This window comes from Takifugu rubripes, chromosome 4 (genome assembly GCF_901000725.2).
Source record: "Takifugu rubripes chromosome 4, fTakRub1.2, whole genome shotgun sequence".
Lineage (NCBI taxonomy): Eukaryota > Metazoa > Chordata > Actinopteri > Tetraodontiformes > Tetraodontidae > Takifugu > Takifugu rubripes.
Window position 1 is genome coordinate 890,910 of NC_042288.1, and position 25,179 is coordinate 916,088.

At 44.2% G+C, this 25,179-nt stretch overlaps 3 protein-coding genes and 2 long non-coding RNA genes across 8 annotated transcripts; 4 read left to right on the top strand and 1 right to left on the bottom strand.

Moving 5' to 3' along the window:
- Window positions 1–546: 546 nt before the first annotated feature.
- Window positions 547–9,512, bottom strand: LOC115249627 (uncharacterized). Of its 2 annotated transcripts, none has more exons than XR_003888300.1 (2): window positions 9,214–9,512; window positions 547–832 (listed from the first exon to the last, which is right to left on the bottom strand). It is a non-coding gene; the product is annotated as an uncharacterized lncRNA (long non-coding RNA). The 2 variants fall into 2 exon arrangements; XR_003888301.1 differs by having other exon boundaries at window positions 9,134–9,235.
- LOC115249623 (piggyBac transposable element-derived protein 3-like) lies at window positions 1,166–8,318 on the top strand. Of its 3 annotated transcripts, none has more exons than XM_029835567.1 (6): window positions 1,166–1,181; window positions 5,563–5,694; window positions 5,777–6,005; window positions 6,088–6,220; window positions 6,298–6,486; window positions 6,654–8,318. In XM_029835567.1, exons 4-6 carry the CDS (start codon window positions 6,157–6,159, stop codon window positions 8,204–8,206), a joined length of 1,806 nt encoding a protein of 601 aa, XP_029691427.1. In that variant the 5' UTR covers window positions 1,166–1,181; window positions 5,563–5,694; window positions 5,777–6,005; window positions 6,088–6,156; the 3' UTR covers window positions 8,207–8,318. The 3 variants fall into 3 exon arrangements, with proteins under 3 accessions (XP_029691427.1, XP_029691426.1, XP_029691428.1); XM_029835566.1 differs by lacking the exon at window positions 1,166–1,181 and adding an exon at window positions 4,756–4,808; XM_029835568.1 differs by lacking the exons at window positions 1,166–1,181; window positions 5,563–5,694; window positions 5,777–6,005 and having other exon boundaries at window positions 6,093–6,486.
- Window positions 9,296–13,258, top strand: LOC115249626 (ubiquitin carboxyl-terminal hydrolase 37-like). The gene is made up of 14 exons (XM_029835572.1): window positions 9,296–9,373; window positions 10,607–10,900; window positions 10,981–11,073; window positions 11,160–11,207; window positions 11,280–11,458; window positions 11,521–11,652; window positions 11,735–11,858; window positions 11,930–12,081; window positions 12,175–12,268; window positions 12,347–12,423; window positions 12,521–12,638; window positions 12,727–12,781; window positions 12,862–12,941; window positions 13,153–13,258. The coding sequence occupies exons 2-14, from the start codon at window positions 10,802–10,804 to the stop codon at window positions 13,174–13,176; spliced, it is 1,275 nt and encodes a 424-aa protein (XP_029691432.1). The 5' UTR covers window positions 9,296–9,373; window positions 10,607–10,801; the 3' UTR covers window positions 13,177–13,258.
- Window positions 10,796–20,281, top strand: LOC115249635 (ubiquitin carboxyl-terminal hydrolase 37-like). Its single transcript, XM_029835611.1, has 11 exons — window positions 10,796–10,894; window positions 18,303–18,331; window positions 18,416–18,508; window positions 18,595–18,732; window positions 18,955–19,029; window positions 19,119–19,273; window positions 19,374–19,505; window positions 19,588–19,711; window positions 19,783–19,934; window positions 20,029–20,122; window positions 20,201–20,281. Exons 4-11 carry the CDS (start codon window positions 18,628–18,630, stop codon window positions 20,279–20,281), a joined length of 918 nt encoding a protein of 305 aa, XP_029691471.1. The 5' UTR covers window positions 10,796–10,894; window positions 18,303–18,331; window positions 18,416–18,508; window positions 18,595–18,627.
- Window positions 20,282–20,380: 99 nt separating this feature from the next.
- On the top strand, window positions 20,381–20,979 carry LOC115249706 (uncharacterized). The gene is made up of 3 exons (XR_003888390.1): window positions 20,381–20,492; window positions 20,581–20,635; window positions 20,719–20,979. It is a non-coding gene; the product is annotated as an uncharacterized lncRNA (long non-coding RNA).
- Window positions 20,980–25,179: the final 4,200 nt, after the last annotated feature.

A 25,179-nucleotide genomic window follows, 5' to 3' on the forward strand; every position in this document is an offset into this window, starting at 1 on the left:
AATTCACAAAGCCACATGTTTATCCAGGGAGCTGCTGCTCCATACAAATCAGAGCAGTGAGAAGGTAAACCCTTGATAAACCTTTAAGCAGTCATCAGTCTGAAATGGCTCAAAGGGTGGAGCTAATGGCTTGTTCTTTTTATTTTCTGTAGACCAAATATACTCTGAAGAGCATCGTCAACCATTTGGGGAGTTGCACTACCAGCGGTCAGTTTTTAGCTGTCAGTACTGTGTTGAAAAAAAAAAGTTCTCGCTTGACCACTAACAAAGCAGTTCCTTCCTTCACAGGCCATTACATTTGTGACGGAGTTTATCGAAACGCAAGCCAAGGGGATGGGAATGCCTGCTGGGTGACATATGATGACGACATTGTCAAAGAAACGACTTTTAACCACGTGTGCCAGCAGCGGCAGAAAACAGCATATTTACTCTATTATGAGAAGATGGAAAAGGATTAGAATCAGGACAAGAAATATGACTAAATATGTCGTTTGTTAGAACTGGTTGTCTCAGGACCCGAGAGCAGGCAACACACAGCGGGGAATAGTGTCCTAAAAGCGCCTTTATTCGAAACACAGGGTGCACAACGTTCTGCTGGGTCGTTCGGAGAAAGTCTCGTTTGGTCCTCCGGGACGCACCGGGAGCTCCAGCGCGGATCCAATGCGGACGATTAGTTCGCCTAGCGGTCCGTGTCCGCAGACCTCGACCGAGTGACAAAGTTAGCCGAAAGGTTGATGGAAAGGTGCGTCCGCCTGCAGCGCCAGCTGTGGATGATGATCGGCTCCTCCACGCCCCCCTGCAGGGAGAAACAAGCCACCAGCGACCCGGAACCCTGGAACCCAACAGTTTATTATTAAATAGGATAATGCACCTAAATGTCAGACTGATGTAAAGAAGGCACGCATGTTTGAACCAATAATTGTGTATTCAAATATTGCAATCTATTTCTTTAGATCCATTTTCGGTGCTCTTATGATTGTCATACTTTTATTGATAATTATTATTAAATAGTTATGAACTCAATGTATTGTATTTTGACAGTTCCTATTCCAAGGGTTAATAATGGTAACTATGTCTCTCTGACTATGTAGCTTCTTTCTTTCTTAAATTTAAAATAATGAATAATTTTTTGTGATTTTTGGTTATCACAATTTTGACAGTATTCACTCAGATTTCTAATGGTAACTTATTGCGTCACTTCCTGTCTTCTCAATCGTTCGTTAGTTGCATTGTGCACGGGGTGTTGTATTCACTTAATATTGAACACTTTGTGTGTTGTATTCACTTTAATTAAAATTTGAACACTTGGGACATTCTAGTCACCTGATAACAACAGTGAGAAATAACCTATATTAAACAAATACAGGGCTCCACCGTAAATTTGGTAAAGTTATTATTCACGTCGGAGCCAACGACACCCGGCTTCGTCAGTCGGAGGTCACCAAAATGAACATAGAGTCGGTGTGTAACTACGCTAAAACGATGTGGGACTCCGTAGCATTCTCTGGTCCCCTCCCCAATCTGGCCAGCGAAGAGATGTTTAGCCGCATGTCGTCGCTCCGTCGCTGGCTGTCACGGTGGTGCCCCGAAAACCAGGTGGCCTTTCTAGACAGTTGGAGCACTTTTGGGGAAAACCTGGTCTGATTAGGAGAGACGGTGTCCATCCCACACGAGATGGTGCTTCTCTCATTTCTAGTAATTTGGCTAATTTTATTAGACCCAAAGTGACCTGACAATCCAGGGTCCAGACCAGGATGCAGAGTTGTAGTCTTACACACCTCTCTGCTGCTTCCATAGAACCCTCATCCACCAACAATAACATATTTAACTCTATAGAGGTAGTCTCTGTTCCACGGTTAAAGGTTCACCAAGCACAGAGCAGGGGAGCGGTCAATCACCAAAATCTAATTAAAATTAATACCAAAGCACAAGTTGGAGAAACTAATATCACAATTAAGTGTGGACTGTTAAATATTAGATCTCTTTTGTGTAAATCCCTGTTAGTGCACGACCTGATAGAGGATCATCACATTGATTTATTTTGTCTTACTGAGACCTGGCTTCAGGAGGAGTATGTGAGCTTAAATGAATCTACTCCTCCTACCCATCTTATTTATCATATTCCTCGTGTTACTGGTCGAGGAGGGGAAGTGGCAGCAATCTATCACTCCAAGTTATAATTAATCCCAGACCAAAACATAGCTTCAGTTCATTTGAAAGCCTGACTCTTGGCATCACTCATCTGAACTGGAGGACAGAAAAGCCACTTCTGTTTGTGGTTGTATATCGGCCCCCTGCTGGGCCACATTCAGAGTTCCTGTCTGAGTTCTCTGACTTCTTATCTGACTTGGTCCTTAGAACAGACAAAGTCATTATCATTGGATACTTTAATATCCATGTAGACATAAATGACAGCTTTAGAAATGGCTTCATTTCATTACTTGAGTCAGTTGGTTTCCTCCAGCAGATAAACCAACCAACTCATAACTTCAACCACACCCTAGATCTAGTCCTGACTTATGGTGTTGAGGTAGAACATGTGTCAGTGTTCCCTCAGAACCCACTCCTGTCAGATCATTCTTTGATCACTTTTACATTTATGATTAAGGATTCTTCTATGCTCAGAACGCAGTCTGACTATAGCAGATGTCTCTCAGATAATGCTGTAGCTAAGTTTAAGGAAGTGATCCCTGTGCTGATCCCAGGACCACCGTGTGTTTCCCCAGGGATCAATCATTATAATCTTAGCCCTGCTGAGGTTGACTCTGTTGCTGAAGGTGCAACAACCTCACTGAGAATCACGCTTGATTCTGTTGCCCCCCTGAAAAAGAAAATAGTAACTCAGAGGAGGTGTGCCCCCTGGTATAATTCACATATCAGGACCCTCAAGCAGAAAGTGTGAAGACTGGAAAGGAAGTGGCATTCTTGTAAAATAGACAGCTATCATGTAGCCTGGAAAGACTGTCTATTAGTTTACAAAAAGGCCCTCCGTAAGGCTAGAACAGCTTATTTTTCTTCTTTAATTGAGGAAAATAAGAGCAACCACAGGTTTCTTTTCAGCACTGTGGCCACATTAACCAAGAGTCACAGTGTTTTAGATCCACGTATCCCTTCTTCCCTTAGTGGTGAAGACTTCATGAGCTTCTTCACTGATAAAGTTCTAGCTATCAGAGAGAAAGCTAACCAGGCCATCCCAACAACTGGACCATCACCAGATGTGCTGACTGTGGGAACATACAGGTTCTCCAACGAGCCCTTAAACTCCTTCAGCTCTATATATTTTTCTGAGGCGTCATCGCCAATTCAGAAATCCAAATCCACCACGTGTCCTTTAGATCCCATCCCAACACACCTGTTGAAGGATGTTTTACCAATGATAGGCAGTTCTATCCTGGACCAGATTAATGGTTCTTTAGTGACAGGTTATGGAACCCAACCCTACAAGGTGGCAGTGATTAAGCCGTTGCTTAAAAAACCATCACTGGATCCTGACGTATTAGCAAATTATAGGCCGATATCCAACCATCCTTTTATCTCTAAAGTTCTAGAGAAGGTGGTGGTGACTCAGTTACTGGAGCACCTGCAGAGCAACAGCCTGTTTGAGATGTTTCAGTCAGGCTTTAGAGCTCATCACAGCACAGAAACGGCACTTCTTAAAGTTACTAATGATCTTCTCATAGCTTCAGATCATGGACTGGTCTTGATGCTGGTTCTGCTGGACCTCAGTGCTGATTTTGATCCAGTTGATCACAGCATCCTGTTACATAGACTGGAACATGTGATTGGGATTAAACGGACAGCACTAGACTGGTTTAGATCATATTTATCTGATAGATACCAGTTTGCTCATGTCCATGGTGTTCCCTCCTCATACAGTAGGGTTAGCCATGGAGTTCCTCAAGGTTCTGTACTTGGACCAATCCTCTTCACCTTGTACATGCTTCCCTTAGGGAACTTTATTCGGCAGCATGGGATAAATTTTCATTGTTATGCTGATGACACTCAGCTTTATTTATCCATTAAAACCAGAGGAGACAGAGAAGTTAGTGAAGCTCTAGACCTGTCTCAAAGACGTAAAGTCGTGGATGTCTTCAAATTTTCTCTTCCTTAACTCAGGAAAAACTGGGGTCATGGTGTTTGGTCCTGAACCTCTAAGGGATAGATTAGATCACATGATTACTCTAGATGGTATCTCATTAACATCTAGTCTCTCTGTGAGGAATCGAGGAGTAACTTTTGATCAAAATCTCTCCTTCAACTCACACATTAAATTAGTCTCTAGAAGTGCCTTTTTTCACCTGAGGAACATCTCAAAGATCAGGAAGCTACTGACGCGGCCTGATACTGAAAAGTTAATTCATGCTTTTGTTACTTCCAGGCTGGACTATTGTAATTCTTTATTATCAGGGTGTCCAAGCAGGCCTCCAGTTGATCCAAAATACTGCAGCCAGAGTTCTGACAGGTATTGACAAAAGAGATCACATAACTCCTGTAATGGCGTCGCTTCATTGGCTGCCCATTAAATTTAGAATCATTTTTAAACCCTTCTTCTGACCTACAAGGTCTTCAGAGGCCTTGCTCCATCCTACCTGGAGGAGCTAGTGATACCTTATCAGCCCAATAGACCGCTCCGCTCTCAGAGTGCTGGTCTACTTGTGGTTCCCAGAGTTTCTAGGAGTAGAATGGGGGGCCGAGCATTTAGCTACCAGGCCCCCCTGCTATGGAACCAGCTCCCTGTCCAGGCCCCCCTGCTATGGAACCAGCTCCCTGTCCAGGCCCCCCTGCTATGGAACCAGCTCCCTGTCCAGGTACGGGAGGCTGACTCCATTGCTAGTTTTAAGATCAGACATAAAACCTACCTCTTTGAAAAAGATTATTGTTGTTAATTTTGTAGTTCCAATTACTATCATAGATAGAAAAATGATCATACTTAGGGGGTCGTCTAATCGTTAGGTCACATTCTAGCTATGCTGTTATAGGCCGAGGCTGCCGGGGTCCGGAAACATGATCACCTTACAGGCCTCTGTCACCCCACTGGGCCATGGTTTCCTCTCCTCTCCTCTCCTTTCCTCTCCTTTCCTCCTCCTCATCAAGCAGACTAGTTATGCTGATTCCTGTGTAGTTTTTCTGCTCCCCCACCCCCTCTATTCATTTACAGGTATTGCCGCCTTCGGAGCTGCATGATGACCTCCGGCCCCGCTGAGCCGTTGTATAGTGTATTTTTGTGTGTGTTTCTGTGCTCTGTGCCTCTCCTCTCTCCTCTCCTTCTCCTTCTCCCTCTCCTCTTCCCCCTCCTTCTCCCTCTCCTCTCCTCTCCTCTCCTTCTCCTCTTCTCTCCTCTCCTTCTCCCTCTCCTCTCTCTCTTCCCAGCCGGCCATCAGCAGGAGGGTCCCCCTACATGAGCCTGGTCCTGCTCACGGTTTCTTCCTGTTAAAGGGGAGTTTTTCCTTGCCACTGTTGCTTGTCTGGGGTCAGGCCCTGGGATTCTGGAAAGCGCCTAAAAACAATTTTGATTGTATAAGACGCTATATAACACTTTGCTCTGTTTTTCTTGTGTTTCAGGCTCCCCAACCTGTCCCAGACCTGCTATATGAACTCTGTTCTCCAGAGCCTCCTGACCTCCATGCCTTTTGTGAAGGAGCTCAACAAACAGAGTCAACAGTGGCTTTCGCACCCAAAAGCTCTGCTTTTCAAGTACAGCACAAGCTCACGTGCCCCCATTATTCTATGGCATTAATGCAATGAATGAAAAACATCTGCTTTCTCCTTTCTCCAGGTTGCTCACAGATATAAACAACTGCTTCACTACAAAAAACAGCATGCAGAAGAAATCCACCCTCTTTAAATTCCTGCGCACCATTGCATTGCATCATCCAGAATTTAGAAATGATGCCCAACAAGTAATCATTCTTTTATTTTCAAGAGCATCATCCTGATCTTTTCTGGACTAGACACTTTGGTCTGTCTGAGCATCGTCAACCATTTGGGGAGTTGCACTACCAGCGGTCAGTGTTTAGCTGTCAGTATTGCATTGAAAACCGATGTTCTCCTTGTTTGACCACTAACAAACAGTTCCTTCCTTCACAGGCCATTACATTTGTGATGGAGTTTATCGAAACGCAAGCCAAGGGGATGGGAATGCCTGCTGGATGACATATGATGACGACATTGTCACAGAAACAAATTTTAACCACGTGTGCCAGCAGCGGCAGAAAACAGCGTATTTACTCTATTATGAGAAGATGGAGAAGGTTTAGAATCAGGACAAGAAATATGACTAAATATGTCGTTTGTTAGAACTGGTTGTCTCAGGACCCGAGAGCAGGCAACACACAGCGGGGAATAGTGTCCTAAAAGCGCCTTTATTCGAAAGCACTCCCAGGAGTAGCTGCCGAACTCGGCATGAGGCTGATGGCTCGAATGATGGCCCAGAAGAGCCAACAACAGGACCAAGCCCTAATCCCAAGCAGGGACAATCTTATAAAGGTAATAATAATAATGGTTCTTATTTTGGCATGCCTTGAAGGCAAATCATAAAATTTCATATAAATGTTCACTCAGATTCAATTATGTTATGCACTAATACACCTCAGTGAATTGCTTGTGTGAGTCACTTCGCAATAAGCACAATTTGTATTTTGATTCTTGTGCAGGACGTGGAATGCGCTGGAGGGCAGCTCCATTTATGCCCAACCTCCTGGATTTCACCAATGAGGATGAAACGGAGCATGAACGGAATGGCTGGACTCCACTGAACTATGTGGAGCAGTACATCAATCACAATTTGATCAAAAACATAGCTGACTGCACCAACGCTATGTCACTGAGTAGGAGTGGGGACCTACTCAGAACATCAATGGATGAGGTGTACCATTTTTTTGGTGCCTGTATCCTGATGTCCTGTCTCCCGTACCCCAAAATACGGATGTACTGGTCCAGGTCCATCAGCGTCAGTCCCATAACAGAAAGATTCACGCGGGACAGATTTTTCAGGCTGAGGCAATCATTAAAAGTCCTGATTGACGATGATGTGCCAGAAGACCTCAGGAAGCGGGACAAATTTTGGAAGGTGCGACCTTTCGTCAATAGGATTTTGCAAGGCTGCAGGTCTCAGGCTCGGCCTGAATCTGTATCCATTGACGAACAAATGATTCCCTTCACAGGAGCCTGTCCATGTAGGCAGTATTTGCCCATGAAGCCGAACCCTGTGGGCATTAAGAACTTTGTTTGTGCCACAACGGATGGCATTGTGCTGGACTTCGACCTCTATCAAGGTTCAGCTGCTTTGCGTGAGCAGGTCGAAGAACCAGAGGGTCTGGGTTTGGGGAGTTTAGTCATGGCTCGTCTGTGTCAAACTCTGCATCGTGGCACAAAAGTTTATTGTGACCGGCTCTTCACCAGCATCCAAGGTGCGGAGCAAATGCTGAGGAAGGAGCTGTACCTTACCGGTACAGTAATGAAGAACCGGGTCACTGCAGCGGTGCAGAAGTTACCCACAGACAAAGCCATGCAAACTTCCGGAAGAGGAACTTCCAGAGAAGTTTCGAGTGAAGACGGACAGCTGTGTATTGTTAAGTGGTTTGACAACAAACCCGTTTTAATGATCTCAGCTGTCCATGGGACACAGCCTGAGGATACCTGCCAGTGCTGGGATAAAAAACAAAAAAAATATCTGTCTGTCTCCCGACCATGTATTGTTCGGGAGTACAATATGAAAATGGGTGGAGTTGACCTGATCGACCGCATGATCAGCTATTATCGCATGAGCAGCCGTACAAAAAAATGGACAATTAGGATGCTCATGCACTTCACAGATCTGGCTCTAGCCAACAGCTGGCTACTGTATAGGAAAGATCTGAAAACGTGTGGTGCACCAAGGAAGAGCATCATGCAGTTCCTGGAGTTCCGCATGGACGTGGCCAGGACCTTCTTGGCCCAGCATCACAGCCAAGAAGAGGATGCAGACTCTCCAGGGCTGTCAGATGATGACTCTTCCGAAAGTAAAAAACACCCAGTGCTGGCAGTTCCCCATGTGTCCGTCCGCAGGAGGGCGAATGCACATCTCCCAGAGATGCTAAATTTGAAGAATGCTGCACGGTGCAGAGCAGCAGGCTGCACAGGGAGAACCCGGGTGCGTTGTGTGACCTGCAAGGTGTTCCTGTGTGTACAAACTGAGCGCAACTGTTTTTTAGAATTTCATAAGTAGCTATGTTTGTATGTGTTAATGTGTTATTATTGTCATTGTTGTTCAAAAAATGTTCAAAACTATGTAAATATGTGTTATTAATAATGTGTTATTATTGTAATTACAGTATAACTTGTTCAGAAAATGTTCAAAACTATGTAAATATGTGTTATTAATAATGTGTTATTATTGTAATTACAGTATAACTTGTACAAAAAATGTTCAAAATTATGTAACTATGTGTTATTAATAATGTGTTATTATTGCAATTAAAGTATAACTTGTTCAAAACATGTTCAAAACTATGTAAGTAAAGAGTTTTTCATTCTATTACACAAAAACTGCTTTATGGTGATTCAGACCCAGTGTCCACATATGTGGACAACATTTTCTCTAAAACTACATCATGTAAAAAGATGATTCTTAGTTTTTATACTTATTGGGTTCCAATAAGTCCAAATAGCAAAGAGAAATAAAAATTGCATATCAAAACAAGAGCGTGGGTCCTAAATGTCAGACTGATGTAAAGAAGGCACGCATGTTTGAACCAATCTGAACCAATAATTGTGTATTCAAATATTGTAATATATTTCTTTAGATCCATTTTCGGTGCTCTTATGATTGTCATACTTTTATTGATAATTATCATTAAATAGAGTTATGAACTCAATGTATTGTATTTTGACAGTTCCTATTCCAAGGGTTAATAATGGTAACTATGTCTCTCTGACTATGTAGCTTCTTTCTTTTTTTAAATTTAAAATAATGAATAATTATTTGGGATTTTTGTTTATCACAATTTTGACAGACTGATATTTCAGTTTTATGTATGTGATACAAGTCAGGCAAATATTGGATGAAACAAACACTGAAGGTACAATTCAGCTTTTACTCCAATCTTACAAGATATTTTGATACTTTAGTCTTTTAAAGGAAAAAGTCAACTACCTTACTGGGTTTCTTCAAGTGCATAAGAAAAACCGGACTTGTTAATAGTTCCTCCGTGGCAGTGTATTGGGAAGGCTAACCTTGCTGAGTTGAAGGGTTTCCAAGTCTTGGGTTGGCCTTGTGAATGTATGAAGAGCAGCTGGCTGAGGTGGAGAGAAGGGACAGAAATTTAAAGTTGACCCACAGATGGACGATGTGTCATTTTGTCCCAAAACGTCCACTTTGACCACTCAACAAAACGTAGGTGACACCTGCGACGGGTTATAAACAGTCCAAGGAGGGGCTCAAAGCACAATGGAAGCAGGCAGGGAGCAGACAAACATAGTCAGACTAAAGGTCATTATTGGGAAATCAGCCCGGGAAGGAGTGCCGGAAATTCGTATTTAAGGCAACAACAATCTGGCAGCAAGTTTGTGTACTTCTGTAACTTAAATTACAATTACAATCAATCAATCAATCAATTTTTATTTATATAGCGTCTTTTACAATCAAAACTGTTTCTAGGCGCTTTACAGAATCCCAGGGCCTGACCCCAAACAAGTGGCAAGGAAAAACTCCCCTTTAACAGGAAGAAACCTTGAGCAGGACCAGGCTCATGTAGGGGGACCCTCCTGCTAATGGCCGGCTGGGTAGAAAGAGAGGAGAAGGGTGAGGAGAGGAGAGGAGAGAATAGGCATAGATCATAGAGAATACATACAGAAATACATAATATTAAGTAAATTATGCTGCCGGTAGGTACGTGGAATTTGATGAGTAAGGGAGAGCAAGAGGTCTACTAAATGGCCTTGCTTATGGAGCAGATTGAGATGCTTGCTTTCCTCGGGCCACCTTTAGCTGCCAGTGTTTTGCTGTTCCTAGGAGACTTGTTTGGGCTTTCAGTCTGGGGCTAGCGATAGCAGCTTTAGGACAGCTGCTGAGGATGTGCTCCAGAGTTCCTCTTCCTTTGACATCATAGACAAGCTGAATGAGGAATTCGATGCAATGTCATGGCCCTCCTTGACAGAAAAAGATATTTATGGATCCTTGGATTCCCTCGCCTACCTCGCTTTGGTCACCGTGAACTCCTCAGGAGTGTGAGCTAGTGCTTGTACTGTAGAGGCAGATGCTGCTTAATCTATGAGGTATAGCCAACCAATGCCGAAGGTGGGTGCTGACCGTCCTCTCACGTCCTTCAGAAGTGGAAATTGGAAATTGTAATACTAGCATTGGCCACAGAATCCTGGGCAAGACACCATGTTGGTGTAATCTTGCCTTGATTTTTCCAAAGATTTACGTGTGGGCTGAAGTCAGCAGATCGTTGGCCTCCCTGATGGAAGGGGCACCCTTTAGGGAGCAGTAAAAGGTTTTTCCTGAGGCTCTTCATGGATTTCTCTGTGGCTGATGGAAAATGGGTACCACCGAGAGAGAATGTTTGTGGGACATTCTGAGGTAGTTATGTTTCACATGGACCCTGTCTCCTCTTCCAACAAACAGAGCCCAAAGTGTCCTGCAGGGGAAGGAGGAGAAGACACGTGTCCAGTAGACAGTCCCTGTTCCTCCACATCCAGCAGCGACATTGAACAAGCTATAAAAATGCTTCTTCTAAACTTAACATTGATATATTTTTAACTTTGTTTAACGTGATTGAGCTGATGTTGCTTTATTCTTAACGGAGCCTGGGGTCTACAGATGAAGAAGACCCAGAGATACATTCTTCCTGTGTCAGTGACACCGAACAGGAGGAGCTGGCTGAAGAGCCCTCGGCAAGAGTCCACCAGCCAGGCTCAGGTACATTTTTCTCTTGTGATAGAGAAAATTTAACACCAGTTCCCGATGTTTCACATGGACCCTGTCTACTCTTCCAACAGAGACCAAAGTGTCCTGCATTGGCCGGAGAAGTGGACACGTGTCTGGTGGACAGCCCCTGTTCCTCCACATTCAGCAGTGATGTCGAACAAGCTGTAAAAATGCTCTTTCTATAATTAACATTGATGTATTTTTGACTTTGTTTTTCTAGATTGAGCTGATGTTGCTTTATTCTTAACAGAGTCTGGGGTCTACAGATGAAGAAGACCCAGAGATATATTCGTCCTGTGTCAGTGGCACCCAGGTCACCAGGTACATTTTTAATAGATTGAGCTGATTTTGCTTTGCCTTTAACTAACAGAGCCTGGAGGAGAAGAATGAGGAAGACTCGCTTTCTTCACATCTGGCGGCTGTTTTGGCTGTGACGTCACAGCCTAGTGCTACAAAGAATAGATTCCTGGAGGCCTTAAACTATGTGGTCTCGAGAAGCAGAATGGAAAGTGGGAGAACCCTTACATCTGATGAACTGGCCTGTTATGGGTAAGAAATTTTGCATATCATCATCAACAACAACACTTTGCTCAGTTTTTCTTGTGTTTCAGGCTCCCCAACCTGTCCCAGACCTGCTATATGAACTCTGTTCTCCAGAGCCTCCTGACCCCCATGCCTTTTGTGAAGGAGCTCAACAAACAGAGTCAACAGTGGCTTTCGCACCCAAAAGCTCTGCTTTTCAAGTACAACACAAGCTCACGTGCCCCCATTATTCTATGGCATTAATGCAATGAATGAAAAACATCTGCTTTCTCCTTTCTCCAGGTTGCTCAGTGACATCAACAATGGCTTCGCGACTAAAAACAGAATGCAAGAGAAGTCCACCCTCTTTAAATTCCTGCGGACCATTGCCCTGCATCATCCAGAATTTAGAAATGATGCCCAACAAGTAATCATTCTTTTATTTTCAAGAGCATCATCCTGATCTTTTCTGGACTAGACACTTTGGTCTGTCTGCAGGATGCCCACGAATTTTTGAACACCATCCTGGAACAGCTGAGCTCCATCTCTGCAGAGATCAGGTCATTGGCAAATGAGAAACAGCAGAGCTACACCTGCCCTGTGGAGGCTCACATCAGCTTCCAGATGTTGAGCACCATGCTGTGCCACAGGTGGGAATATACCTGGAAACCTTCTGCTCCTGCATAGGTGTTGAACTTGTTTAGTTGAATCCTTAGTTACTTGAATCCTCTCTTGAATTACAGTTGTGGCCATGAACGTGAAAATATGGAGGAGTGTTTGAACCTGTCCGTGGCGCCTGAGGACACCATCATGCAAGGAATACAGCTGTACCTGAAAGTAAGGGACACATGTTTGGTGTTCATGTGTGAATGATGGAGGAGCTGTTGAACCTCACGACTGTTGTTGATTCTGCAGGAGCAACTGCTGGATTACAAATGTCACTGTGGCGCCTCCCAGACGACAGAGCAAAGATCCTTCTTCACTCTGCCAAAGTGAGAACCAGCCATCTCAGCATCCTCACATCTGCTGCCTTCTAAAGGCCCTAACTGTCTCTACATCTCCTCTTCCCTCCCCTTTTCTTCTCGATAGTGTGCTGATCATCCACCTATTGAGATTTAAGTGGTCCTACTTTGCTGCGCAAAAAATACACAAAGCCACATGTTTATCCAGGGAGCTGCTGCTCCATACAAATCAGAGCAGTGAGAAGGTAAACCCTTGATAAACCTTTAAGCAGTCATCAGTCTGAAATGGCTCAAAGAGTGGAGCTAATGGCTTGTTCTTTTTATTTTCTGTAGACAAAATATACTCTGAAGAGCATCGTCAACTATTTGGGGAGTTGCACTACCAGCGGTCAGTGTTTCGCTGTCAGTATTGCGTTGAAAACCAACCTTCTAGTTTGACCACTAACAAAGCAGTTCCTTCCTTCACAGGCCATTACATTTGTGATGGAGTTTATCGAAATGCAAGCCAAGGGGATGGGAATGCCTGCTGGGTGACATACGATGACGACGTTGTCACAGAAACAAATTTTAACCACGTGTGCCAGCAGCGGCAAAAAACAGCATATTTACTCTATTATGAGAAGATGGAGAAGGATTAGAATCAGGACAAGAAATATGACTAAATATGTCATTTGTTAGAACTGGTTGTCTCAGGACCCAAAAGCAGGCAACCCACAGTGGGGAAAAATGAACTAAAAGTGCCTTTATTCAAAACACAAGGTTCACAAGGTCTGGGTGTGGTAGAAGTTGCGGAGGAGGCCGTCGTCAAGGATGAATCGGCTGCAGCTTTCCCCATCCGCTCCACCTCAGAGGGCCCCACGAAGCGAGGAGCCAGCTTCTGAGACGCAGGAGTGCAGCACGGACTTGCCTCCACACCCTCCTGCAACGGCGCATGCTGGCCTGTACCGAGGGTACCGCTACTTCGTCCTCCTGGATCTCAAATAACAGAGGCTGGTACCCCAGGGATGCCATGAAGGGAGACAGTCCGGTGGACGCTGAGACCACGGAACTCCACGGCAGGTGGGTGATTGACCCCCGGGTGGCAGGTCAACTTTGAGGCGTGGGCCCGTTGCAGGACATCAGACCGCACCGCCTCCAGGACGAACAGCCGGTTCGGTGGACCTCCACCAGGATCCGGGGCATCCACCTCCACCACAAACTGCCAACTGGGGTCGAGTTGCGCGAGGATGGGCGACGACGAGAACAGGCTCTTCAGCCTGCTGAAAGCGGCTTCGGCCTCGGGAGTCCAGCTGAAAACCTGTAGAGTGGAAGTGAGTCTGGTGAGTGGGGCAGCCACCTTGCTGTAGTCCCGGATGAAGCGGCGGTAGAAGTTAGCAAAGCCCAGGAACTGTTGCAGCTGCTTCCGGGAAGAGGGAGTCGGCCACTCCATGACTGTCTTTACCCCGGCCGTATCCGGGGAAAGCTGTCCCCGCACCACCACGAACTCCAGAAAGGAGATGGTGGTGTGGAACTCGCACTTCTCAGCCTTCACAATAAGACGGTTCTCCAGGAGCCGTCGGAGGATGAAATGGACATGCAGAACGTGTTGTTTCCGAAACCACACCCTCGTTCCCTACTCACTAGTCACTACATGGGGAACATGGATTGAGTGAACTACGTAGCACACTCAATTTAAAGTTAGTACAACGGTGTCATTTACGGCGCATGTAAAGTGACGTCATGGTGTCGCATAATAATTACGAACCGGTCGCCGGGAAAAGTGGCCAGGTCCATTTAATTATTTTAACCCATCAGAAATACATTCAGCGGTCATTTTATGAAAATGCTATATTTTACCCTATAATCAACTTTATATAATAAAATTAAATATTAATGTCAATAATAATACAATAATAATTACTTATTACCTAAAATAATTAGTGTCCCTTGACATTTTCAAGCCAAGACGTGATGGTACATTCTCAAGTCATATTCCGCTGTAGTGAAAACATTTAATAAAGCAATTTTTCATCAAAAAATGGATCCAGAGCTACTTTTCATCTTTGTAAATATTCTTTTCCTGAGTTTCTGTCGCCTGGTGAGGAACAGACGATTCCGAAGAACAATTTTAAGTGAGGGGCGGGGGGATCAGTGATTGATTGATTTTTTTTTTTTTACACATTTATGTTGTAATATTTTAAGATGATCATATTCACAATGGAACCAGACACGGAACAGAAGGGGGGACACTAGGGAAAACTCCCAACATTGTGCCTCTTTCCAGGCTTTTGGGAGAGCCTCGTCTCGTCTTGTCTTCTTAACTGCTTTATCCCTTTCAAGGCCCTATATGAGCATTTGCCACCTTGCTCAAGGGTACCTCAGCAGTTCTCTGAAGGTGTTCTGGCACCTTCCCCTACCACCAGAACACTGCAATGGGGCTCGGATAGAGAACCCTCTGCTTCTCAGCCCAGTTCCCAACAGACTGAGCTACCAACACCCACATTGCTTTTGGGAGAACTTTCCCAAAGAAAAATACCCAAAGAAATGTACTTTCAAGCTGATTTTTCTACGCTGTCAAGGTCAAGCAAAGTATAGATGTTGGGCAAACTCTTCATGATCAGCTGAATGAATTCCATAAAGATGGTTTCTCCATCCCTGTCAGAATCTTCCTATTACTCTCACATTTGCCCAAAAGAGAATTAAACCTAGGCTATAAAATGGTTATGCCAGCAATCCATTCTATAACAGAAGAAATCTAATGGACAATTAGGGTTAGGATTAGGGTTAAGGTTAGGGGTCAGGGTTAGGGTTAGGGGGTTAGGGTTTGGGGGTTAGGGTAAGGGGCTAGGGTTAGAGTCAAGGTTAGGGTTAGGGATTTATGACTAAGGTTAGGGTTAGGGGGTAAGGGGTTAGGGGTTAGGGTTAGTGGTCAGGCCAAAGTTTGCTCATCACTTCTTCTGCTTGCCCTGCTGCACCAGATACATCAAAGAAAACACATTGGTGGAGAAAGCTAATTTCCTCTAAAAGCGAAAAGGTTCAGGAAGATTCAACAGTAAACTCAAAAAAGAGGTAAGAGAAGAATGGCTAAAAGAAAGTGTTGTGTGTTGTGGGGCTAAATGCACTCAGCTGGAAAGTCACAATGCTCAGCTTCACACCAAGGTACTTGACCTGGAGGCCCACAAAATCATGGGGACACAAGAAGGTGAAGGGGAAAAAAAGAACCCATTGAATTTGTCCCCAGACGTATCACCTGCTTGGGAGTGAACATTTTCTGCACCCACTAAAATTGATTGGACGCAATGATTACTCCAGCCGGAGACCCGCTGGAGCTGAGCCGGGAACCAGCATGGCCCACATCCACCACATTCAGAGTGGCTTCTTCGACGTGTCGAGAAAGCACCTAGAATACGAAGGAATCAACACACCTCAACACACACACACACATGCCCACATACATGCCCTATACTATGTGTAAGCCACACTGTGTGGGTAAATAAGCAACTCAGTGGAGGTCTGTGCTAGCTCTAGGTCATTTATTATCACACATGCCACCACCTTGGTCACGTTTGGCCTTTCTGCATCTTGTGATGCACACTGCGATGATCAGAGTAATGTATTAGTCGTAATCAAAGCACAGGGATCGAAAGCAACAAAACAGTGCCATCAAAGGACAACTGTACAAAGCAACAAACAAAGGCTGAAATTTAACTTCATAAAGAGGGGGTATAAGGTTAGTCTCTCACAAACCAAGTAAACTGACGAACACATTTTGTTTTACTGCCAAAAGAATGCAGCCCATTGATAGCGCAGCTGGCAATGCAGCCAAATCCATGACCAAAAAGTCCAAGTTTCTGAACGAGGCTCTCCGGTGCTTTCTTTCATGTTTTTGTGTCACTGTGGAGGACTCAGACGAAGAAGACGATGAGCCTCTGGACCAACCAAGGTGGTACGACCAAACGTTCCTCAAAGTTAAACATATTGCCCTGAATTGTGAATAAAACATTCATGTGACAAATGGAGAAGGGTTCTTCATCATGCAGATCTTCTGTTTTCCTGGGTTTTGCATTAGCAGGGAGCAGCAGGCTGAAGAGCCCCTGATAATAGTCGGCCGGCCAGGCTCACCTTTAGGTGTCGCAGGTCACCAGGTACATTTTTCTCTTTTGAAACTGAAAAATTAACACCGGTTCCTGATGGTTCACATGGACCCTGTCTCTTCTTCCAACAAACAGAGCCCAAAGTGTCCTGCAGGGGAAGGAGGAGAGGAGAGGTGTCCAGTGGACAGTCCCTGTTCCTCCACATCCAGCAGCGACGTTGAACAAGCTGTAAAAATGCTCCTTCTAAACTTAACATTGATGTATTTTTGGCTTTGTTTTACTCGATTGAGCTGATGTTGCTTCTTCTTTAACTAACAGAGCCTGGAGAGCAAGGATGAGGAAGAGTCAGAGACGCTTTCTTCAGAGCAAAGCAGTTTATTTATGAGCTCCTTAGAATCTGCAGAAGATGCAGCTGAGCAACCCGTAAGAGGAAAGCACAATGGAAATATGGACATTAGTGTGCTGTAATGACCACTTTACTGCTATTTTTACAACAGATTTCAACAAGTTCCAGTGATGAGGAAGAAGAGAACCCATCCTCATTCAGCAAAAGGGTTTCAGACATCCTGGCTGTAAGAATCAGCAAAATTCTGACTGTTTTAAAGGACTATCCATCAGGTTTATTTGACTGGACAGTCTTTCCTTCAATGTTTGTTTTATATTTCCCCTTTCCTTTTACCGAACAGAACATCTTTGATGAAGATCAGTCAGAGATATCTTCACGTGTAAGTCTTTTATTTTGTAACGCCTTTTCCTGCAGAAGCTATGGCTGAAGAACCTCAGCACAATATGGATGTTACATGCAAATATCGACATTAGTTTGTTGTAATTACCAGTTTTTCCCCTATTTCCAACAGAGCACAACATGCACTACTGAGGAGGAAGAGGAGAACTTGTCGAAATCAAATAATAGTGTTTCAGACGTCCCGATTGTAAGAATCAAGCACAGTTTTACTGTTACATTGTTATAAGGACTATCCATCATATTTATACCACTAGGTAATTGTTCCTCTAATTGTGGCTGTTTTATTAGATTGAGCTGATGTTGCTTTATTCTTAACAGAGCCTGGGGTCCACAGATGAAGACCCAGAAATATACTTTTCCTGGGCCAGTGACACCAAACAGGAGGAGCAGGCTGAAGAGCCCTCGGCAATAGTCATCCGGCCAGGCTCACCTTGTGACACGTGTCCAGTAGACAGCCCCTGTTCCTCCACATCCAACGCTGATGTTGAACAAGCTGTAAAAATGCTCCTTCTAAACTTAACATTGATGTATTTTTGACTTTGTTTTACTCGATTGAGCTGATGTTGCTTTATTCTTAACAGAGCCTGGGGTCCACGGATGAAGAAGACCCAGAGATGGTTTCTTCCTGTGTCAATGACACCCAACAGGAGGAGCAGGCTGAAGAGCCCCTGATAATAGTCGGCCGGCCAGGCTCACCTTTAGGTGTCGCATATCACCAGGTACATTTTTCTCTTTTGATCGAGAAAAATTAACACCGGTTCCTGATGTTTCACATGGACCCTGTCTCTTCTTCCAACAAACAGAGCCCAGTGAGTCCTGCGGGGGAAGGAGGAGAGGACACGTGTCCGTTAGACAGTCCCTGTTCCTTCACATCCAACGCTGATGTTGAACAAGCTGTAAAAACGCTCTTTCTAAACTTAACATTGATGTATTTTTGGCTTTGTTTTACTCAATTGAGCTGATGTTGCTTTATTCTTAACAGAGCCTGGGGTCCACGGACGAAGAAGACCCAGAGATACATTCTTCCTGTGTCAGTGACACCGAACAGGAGGAGCAGGCTGAAGAGCCCTCGGCAAGAGTCCACCAGCCAGGCTCACCTTTAGGTGTCACGGGTCACCAGGTACATTTTTCTCTTTTGATAGAGAAAAATTAACACCAGTTCCCGATGTTTCACATGGACCCTGTCTCCTCTTCCAACAAACAGAGCCCAAAGTGTCCTGCATTGGTCGGAGAAGTGGACACGTGTCCGGTGGGCAGCCTCTGTTCCTCCACATCCAGTAGTGATGTCGAACAAGCTGTAAAAATGCTCTTTCTATTCTTAACATTGATGTATTTTTGACTTTGTTTTACTAGACTGAGCTGATGTTGCTTTATTCTTAACAGAGTCTGGGGTCCACAGATGAAGAAGACCCAGAGATGGTTTCTTTCTGTGTCAGTGAAACCCACCAAGAGGAGCAGGCTGAAGAGCCCCCGGCAATTGTCGACCGGCCAGACACACCTTTAGGTGTCGCAGGTCACCAGGTACATTTTAAGAGATTGAGTTATTTTGGCTTTGCCTTTATCTAACAGACATTTGAGAACAAGGATGAGGAAGACTCAGAAAAGCTTTCCTACATCTGAGCAGTTTAGTTGTAACATCCTTTTAGGCAGAAGCTGCAGCTGAGCAACCTGTAGAGGGAAGCACAATGGAAATATGGACATTAGTGTGCTGTAATGACCACTTTACTGCTATTTTTACAACAGATTTCAACAAGTTCCAGTGATGAGGAAGAAGAGAACCCATCCTCATTAACTAAAAGGAATTCAGACATCCTTGCTGTAAGAATCAGCAAAATTCTGACTGTTATAAAGGACTATCCATCAGGTTTTTTTATTTTTTTTATTTTTTTAACATTTAACCTTAACAGACACTTAAAGTTGATGCAGGCTGTGACGTGGCGGCTGTGACGACACCGCCCAGAGCCCCAGTGGAGCGCTTACTGAAGGCCTTAAACTATGTGGTCTCCAGAAACATATTTGAAATTGGGAGAACCCTTACACCTGATGAACTGGCCTGTTATGGGTATAGATTTTAGCATATCATCATCATCATCATAATCATTATCACATCACCATCATCATAATCATCATCAACACTATGCTCTGTTTTTCTTGTGTTTCAGGCTCCCCAACCTGTCCCAGACCTGTTTTATGAACTCTGTTCTCCAGAGCCTCCTGACCCCCATGCCTTTTGTGAAGGAGCTCAACAAACAGAGTCATCAGTGGCGTTCGCACCCAAAAGCTCTGCTTTTCAAGTACAGCACAAGCTCACGTGCCCCCATTATTCTATGGCATTAATGCAATGAATGAAAAACATCTGCTTTCTCCTTTTTCCAGGTTGCTCACAGATATAAACAACTGCTTCACTACAAAAAACAGCATGCAGAAGAAATCCACCCTCTTCACCTTCCTGCGCACCATTGCCCTGCATCATCCAGACTTTATAAAAGATGAGCAACAAGTAATCATTCTTTTATTTGGAATAGCATCATCCTGATCTTTTCTGGACTAGACACTTTGGTCTGTCTGCAGGATGCCCACGAATTTTTGAACACCGTCCTGGAACAGCTCAGCTCCGTCTCTACAGAGCTCAGGTCAATGGCAACTGACAAAGAGCAGAGCTACACCTGCCCTGTGGAGGCTCACATCAGCTTCCAGATGTTGAGCACCATGCTGTGCCACAGGTGGGAATATACCTGGAAACCTTCTGCTCCTGCATAGGTGTTGAACTTGTTTAGTTGAATCCTTAGTTATTTGAATCCTCTCTTGAATTCACAGTTGTGGCCATAAATCTGAAAATGTGGAGGAGTGTTTGAACCTGTCCGTGGCGCCTGAGGACACCATCATGCAAGGAATACAGCTGTACCTGAAAGTAAGGGACACATGTTTGGTGTTCATGTGTGAATGATGGAGGAGCTGTTGAACCTCACAACTGTTGTTGATTCTGCAGGAGCAACTGCTGGATTACAAATGTGACTGTGGCGCCTCCCAGACGACAGAGCAAAGATCCTTCTTCAATCTGCCAAAGTGAGAACCAGCCATCTCAGCATCCTCACATCTGCTGCCTTCTAAAGGCCCTAACTGTCTCTACATCTCCTCTTCCCTCCCCTTTTCTTCTCGATAGTGTGCTGATCATCCACCTATTGAGATTTAAGTGGTCCTACTTTGCTGCGCAAAAAATTCACAAAGCCACATGTTTATCCAGGGAGCTGCTGCTCCATACAAATCAGAGCAGTGAGAAGGTAAACCCTTGATAAACCTTTAAGCAGTCATCAGTCTGAAATGGCTCAAAGAGTGGAGCTAATGGCTTGTTCTTTTGATTTTCTGTAGACAAAATATACTCTGAAGAGCATCGTCAACCATTTGGGGAGTTGCACTACCAGCGGTCAGTGTTTAGCTGTCAGTACTGTGTTGAAAACCAATGTTCTCCTCGTTTGACCACTAACAAAGCAGTTCCTTCCTTCACAGGCCATTACATTTGTGACGGAGTTTATCGAAACGCAAGCCAAGGGGATGGGAATGCCTGCTGGGTGACATATGATGACGACATTGTCAAAGAAACAACTTTTAACCACGTGTGCCAGCAGCGGCAGAAAACAGCGTATTTACTCTATTATGAGAAGAATTAGAATCAGGACAAGAAATATGACTAAATATGTCGTTTGTTAGAACTGGTTGTCTCAGGACCCGAGAGCAGGCAACACGCAATGGGGAATAGTGTCCTAAAAGCGCCTTTATTCGAAACACAGGGTGCACAACGTTCTGCTGGGTCGTTCGGAGAAACTCTCACTCGGTCCTCCGGGACGCATCGGTAGCTCCAGCGCGGATCCAATGCGGACCATTAGTTCGCCGAGCAGTTCATGTCCGCAGGTAGGCGTGGAGACCTCGACCGAGTGACAACGTTAGCAAGTTACCATGAGGAGAACAAAACACTCTTGGCAGACGGGCGCTCTGTCTCTAAATGGAACGGTTGATGGAAAGATGTGTCCGCCTGCTGTGGATGATGATCGGCTCCACCACGCCCCCCTGCAGGGAGAAACAAGCCACAAGTGACCCGGAACCCAACAGTTTATTATTAAATAGGATAATGCACCTAAATGTCAGACTGATGTAAAGAAGGCACGCATGTTTGAACCAATAATTGTGTATTCAAATATTGTAATCTATTTCTTTAGATCCATTTTCGGTGCTCTTATGATTGTCATACTTTTATTGATAATTTTTATTAAATAGAGTTATGAACTCAATGTATTGTATTTTGACAGTTCCTATTCCAAGGGTTAATAATGGTAACTATGTCTCTCTGACTATGTAGCTTCTTTCTTTTTCAAATTTAAAATAATGGATAATTATTTGTGATTTTTGGTTATCACAATTTTGACAGTATTTACTCAGATTTCTAATGGTAACGTATTGCGTCACATCTGTCTTCTCAATCGTTCGTTAGTTGCATTGTGCACGGGGTGTTGTATTCACTTAATATTGAACACTTTGTGTGTTGTATTCAGTTCAATTAAAATTCGAACACTTGGGACATTCTAGTCGCCTGATAACAGTGAGAAATAACCCATATTAAACAAATACAGGGCTCCACCGATTATCAGCGTTAGCGTGGCCTCATCGTCTGTTTCACCCGGTGTCTTTGTCTGTTCAGCGTGTGAAATGTTTAGTTACTCCTCTGCCTCCTTTAGTGAAGGGAATAGGGGCAGAAAGTTGAGTTCATTTATGGCTACGGAGGCGAGACTTAATGAGATTGAGACGCGGTTCCGCAGCTTGGAGTTAGCTTGAGTTGCGTCATGTAGCCAGGGTAAGCTAGCTGCTGCGGAGCCGCCTAGCGTAGCTACAGCTAGCGGTCCCCCGGCAGCAGCCGGCTAGCCAGGGCGGCTGGGTGACGGTTCGTAGGAAGCGTAGCCCCAAACAAAGGCCCACGGTGCCCCACCACCCGCTTCCCGTGGCTCATCGCTTTTCCCCACTCGGCGACACACCCGCTGAGAAACCGACCCTGGTAATTGGCGACTCTGTTTTGCGCTACGTGAAGCCGACTCCAGCGACCATAGTTAAGAGCATTCCGGGGGCCAGAGCGGGCGACATAGAAGCCAATTTATGGCTGCTGGCGAGACGTAAACGTAAATTTGGTGAAGTTATTATTCACGTCGGAGCCAACGACACCCGGCTTCGTCAGTCGGAGGTCACCAAAATTAACATAGAGTCGGTGTGTAGCTACGCTAAAAAGATGTGGGACTCCGTAGCATTCTCTGGTCCCCTCCCCAATCTGGCCAGCGAGGAGATGTTTAGCCGCATGTCGTCGCTTCGTCGCTGGCTGTCACGGTGGTGCCCCGATAACCAGGTGGCCTTTATAGACAGTTGGAGCACTTTTTGGAGGAAACCTGGTCTGATTAGGAGAGACGGTGTCCATCCCACACGGGATGGTGCCTCTCTCATTTCTAGTAATTTGGCTAATTTTATTAGACCCAAAGTGACCTGACAATCCGGGGTCCAGACCAGGATGCAGAGTTGTAGTCTTACACACCTCTCTGCTGCTTCCTTAGAACCCTCATCCACCAACAATAACATATTTAACACTATAGAGGTAGTCTCTGTTCCACGGTTAAAAGTTCACCAAGCACAGAGCAGGGGAGCGGTCAATCACCATAATCTTATTAAAATTAATACCAAAGCACAAGTTGGGGAAACTAATATCACAATTAACTGTGGACTGTTAAATATTAGATCTCTTTTGTGTAAATCCCTGTTAGTACACGACCTGATAGCGGATCATCACATTGATTTATTTTGTCTTACTGAGACCTGGCTTCAGGAGGAGGAGTATGTTAGCTTAAATGAACCTACTCCTCCTACCCATCTTATTTATCATATTCCACGTGTTACTGGTCGAGGAGGGGGAGTGGCAGCAATCTATCACTCCAAGTTATTATTAATCCCAGACCAAAACATAGCTTCAGTTCATTTGAAAGCCTGACTCTTGGCATCACTCATCTGAACTGGAGGACAGAAAAGCCACTTCTGTTGGTAGTTGTATATCAGCCCCCTGCTGGGCCACATTCAGAGTTCCTGTCTGAGTTCTCTGACTTCTTATCTGACTTGGTCCTTAGAACAGACAAAGTCATTATCATTGGAGACTTTAATATCCATGTAGACGTAAATGACAGCTTTAGAAATGGCTTCATTAGCAGATAAACCAACCAACTCATAGCTTTAACCACACCCTAGATCAGGGGTGGGCAAACATTTTGATTCATGGGCCACAATGGGTTCTAACATTTGGCAAAGGGGCCGGACCAGGAGCAGATGGATGGATGGAGTGCTTTGTTAACCTCACCTCATTGGAGAAAAAATACACATCTTGGGATATGGAGAAAAAATTTCAAATGAAAATGAAGAGAAGCATTACAACAAAATATCTGACTTTGGAATGAGTCTTAAAACACTTAAAATCAAATGAATAAAATGTGCCTTTTTAAAAAAAATTAATAACCATTTCTATTTTAAAGCACTGAAAGTTCTGTTATCCTTCAGGATATCACCATCACTCTCCTCCTGACTGTCTTTTTCTAGTGGGAAAACACCAGAATTGCAGTGAAAATATAACATTAGCAAGGTTTATTCATTTAATTTTTCAAGTTTGGCGGGCCGGATTAAAACGTTTAACGGGCCGCGTGTGGCCCCCGGGCCGTAGTTTGCCCATGCCTGATCTAGAACCTTCTTTCACATGTGGAATTTTGGATAAATCTGAAAAAAGAACTTCTCCCTACATACAGGTATCCTAGAGGTAACCGGGTCTCATTCAGACCAGTTTGGTGTTCATAATGGTGATGAAATGGAGCCACAAATGTGATCTCTGCACACGTCTGAGGGAATACAATCTATATAAGTTTACACATGTTGACAATGATTTGCTAATCAACTCATTTTCACCGTACTCTCAAAAGTATTGGAGGATAAAATGAATAAACTCAGAAAAGTATCGAGATGTAAAGAGGTTTTTCAGACAGTACGTATGAGCTCAATCTTTTTTCTCTTTGAGAAATCAAGAGCAGATGTTTTAATTTCATAGGAAATATGCATATTTGGATGTATAATGTACAAAAGAACTTGAAGTAAAAAATAAAGTTAAAAAACAGAAATACTTGTATGAAAACGAGGCGAGGCATTCTTCATTTGACTTGATTTAGTAAGATACAATAGCGCCCCCTACCGGACTGGAGTGTGGCTCAGTAAATTGGTAAAAGAAAACCAGGAATTCTGTCACAGTCCACTCCTCCAGCCCACCCACAACAGTGCTCTAACCAATCAGAAGAGAGGGGCGGGGTTTGAAGATAAAGAAGGGGAGGGGCCACATGGCTGGGCAACCTTTAAGTTGAATATTATAACTACCTCAGAATATCCCACAAACATAAACCCATCATTTTGTAGCGTAAAAGAGTTTCCTATATCATACAAGTGACAGGTATGGACCATTAAAGTGTCCAGACCTCCGTGAAATGTCCAACTGCATCCACAAGTCCACAAGGAAGCTGTGCGATAACTGCGTCGCCATTGCTACCCACTTCAACAAATATCTTATATCTGAAGTTTCTGTAACAACGTTTAACTTGGAACCTCTTCTGTCACTCTAGTAGTGAACAGATCAATGGGCAAGTTTCTTTTTTAACTCCTCAAGAATTCAAACCTAAACTCATAAAGACTATAAATGCATCACATTACGGCAGATTTACACCAGTCTTGATGCTGTGCAGACATAAAACCTGAACTCACACTCAGACTGAATAAAACAATGTGTTTGTTTTAATGCAGACATTAGATCAGACTTTGTACTAGGGATGACATGTTTGCCATTAAGTACCTGCTATCAAATGTGCATTAGCATCATATTAATGCGTTATTATTCATTACAAAGCATTTGTTGTC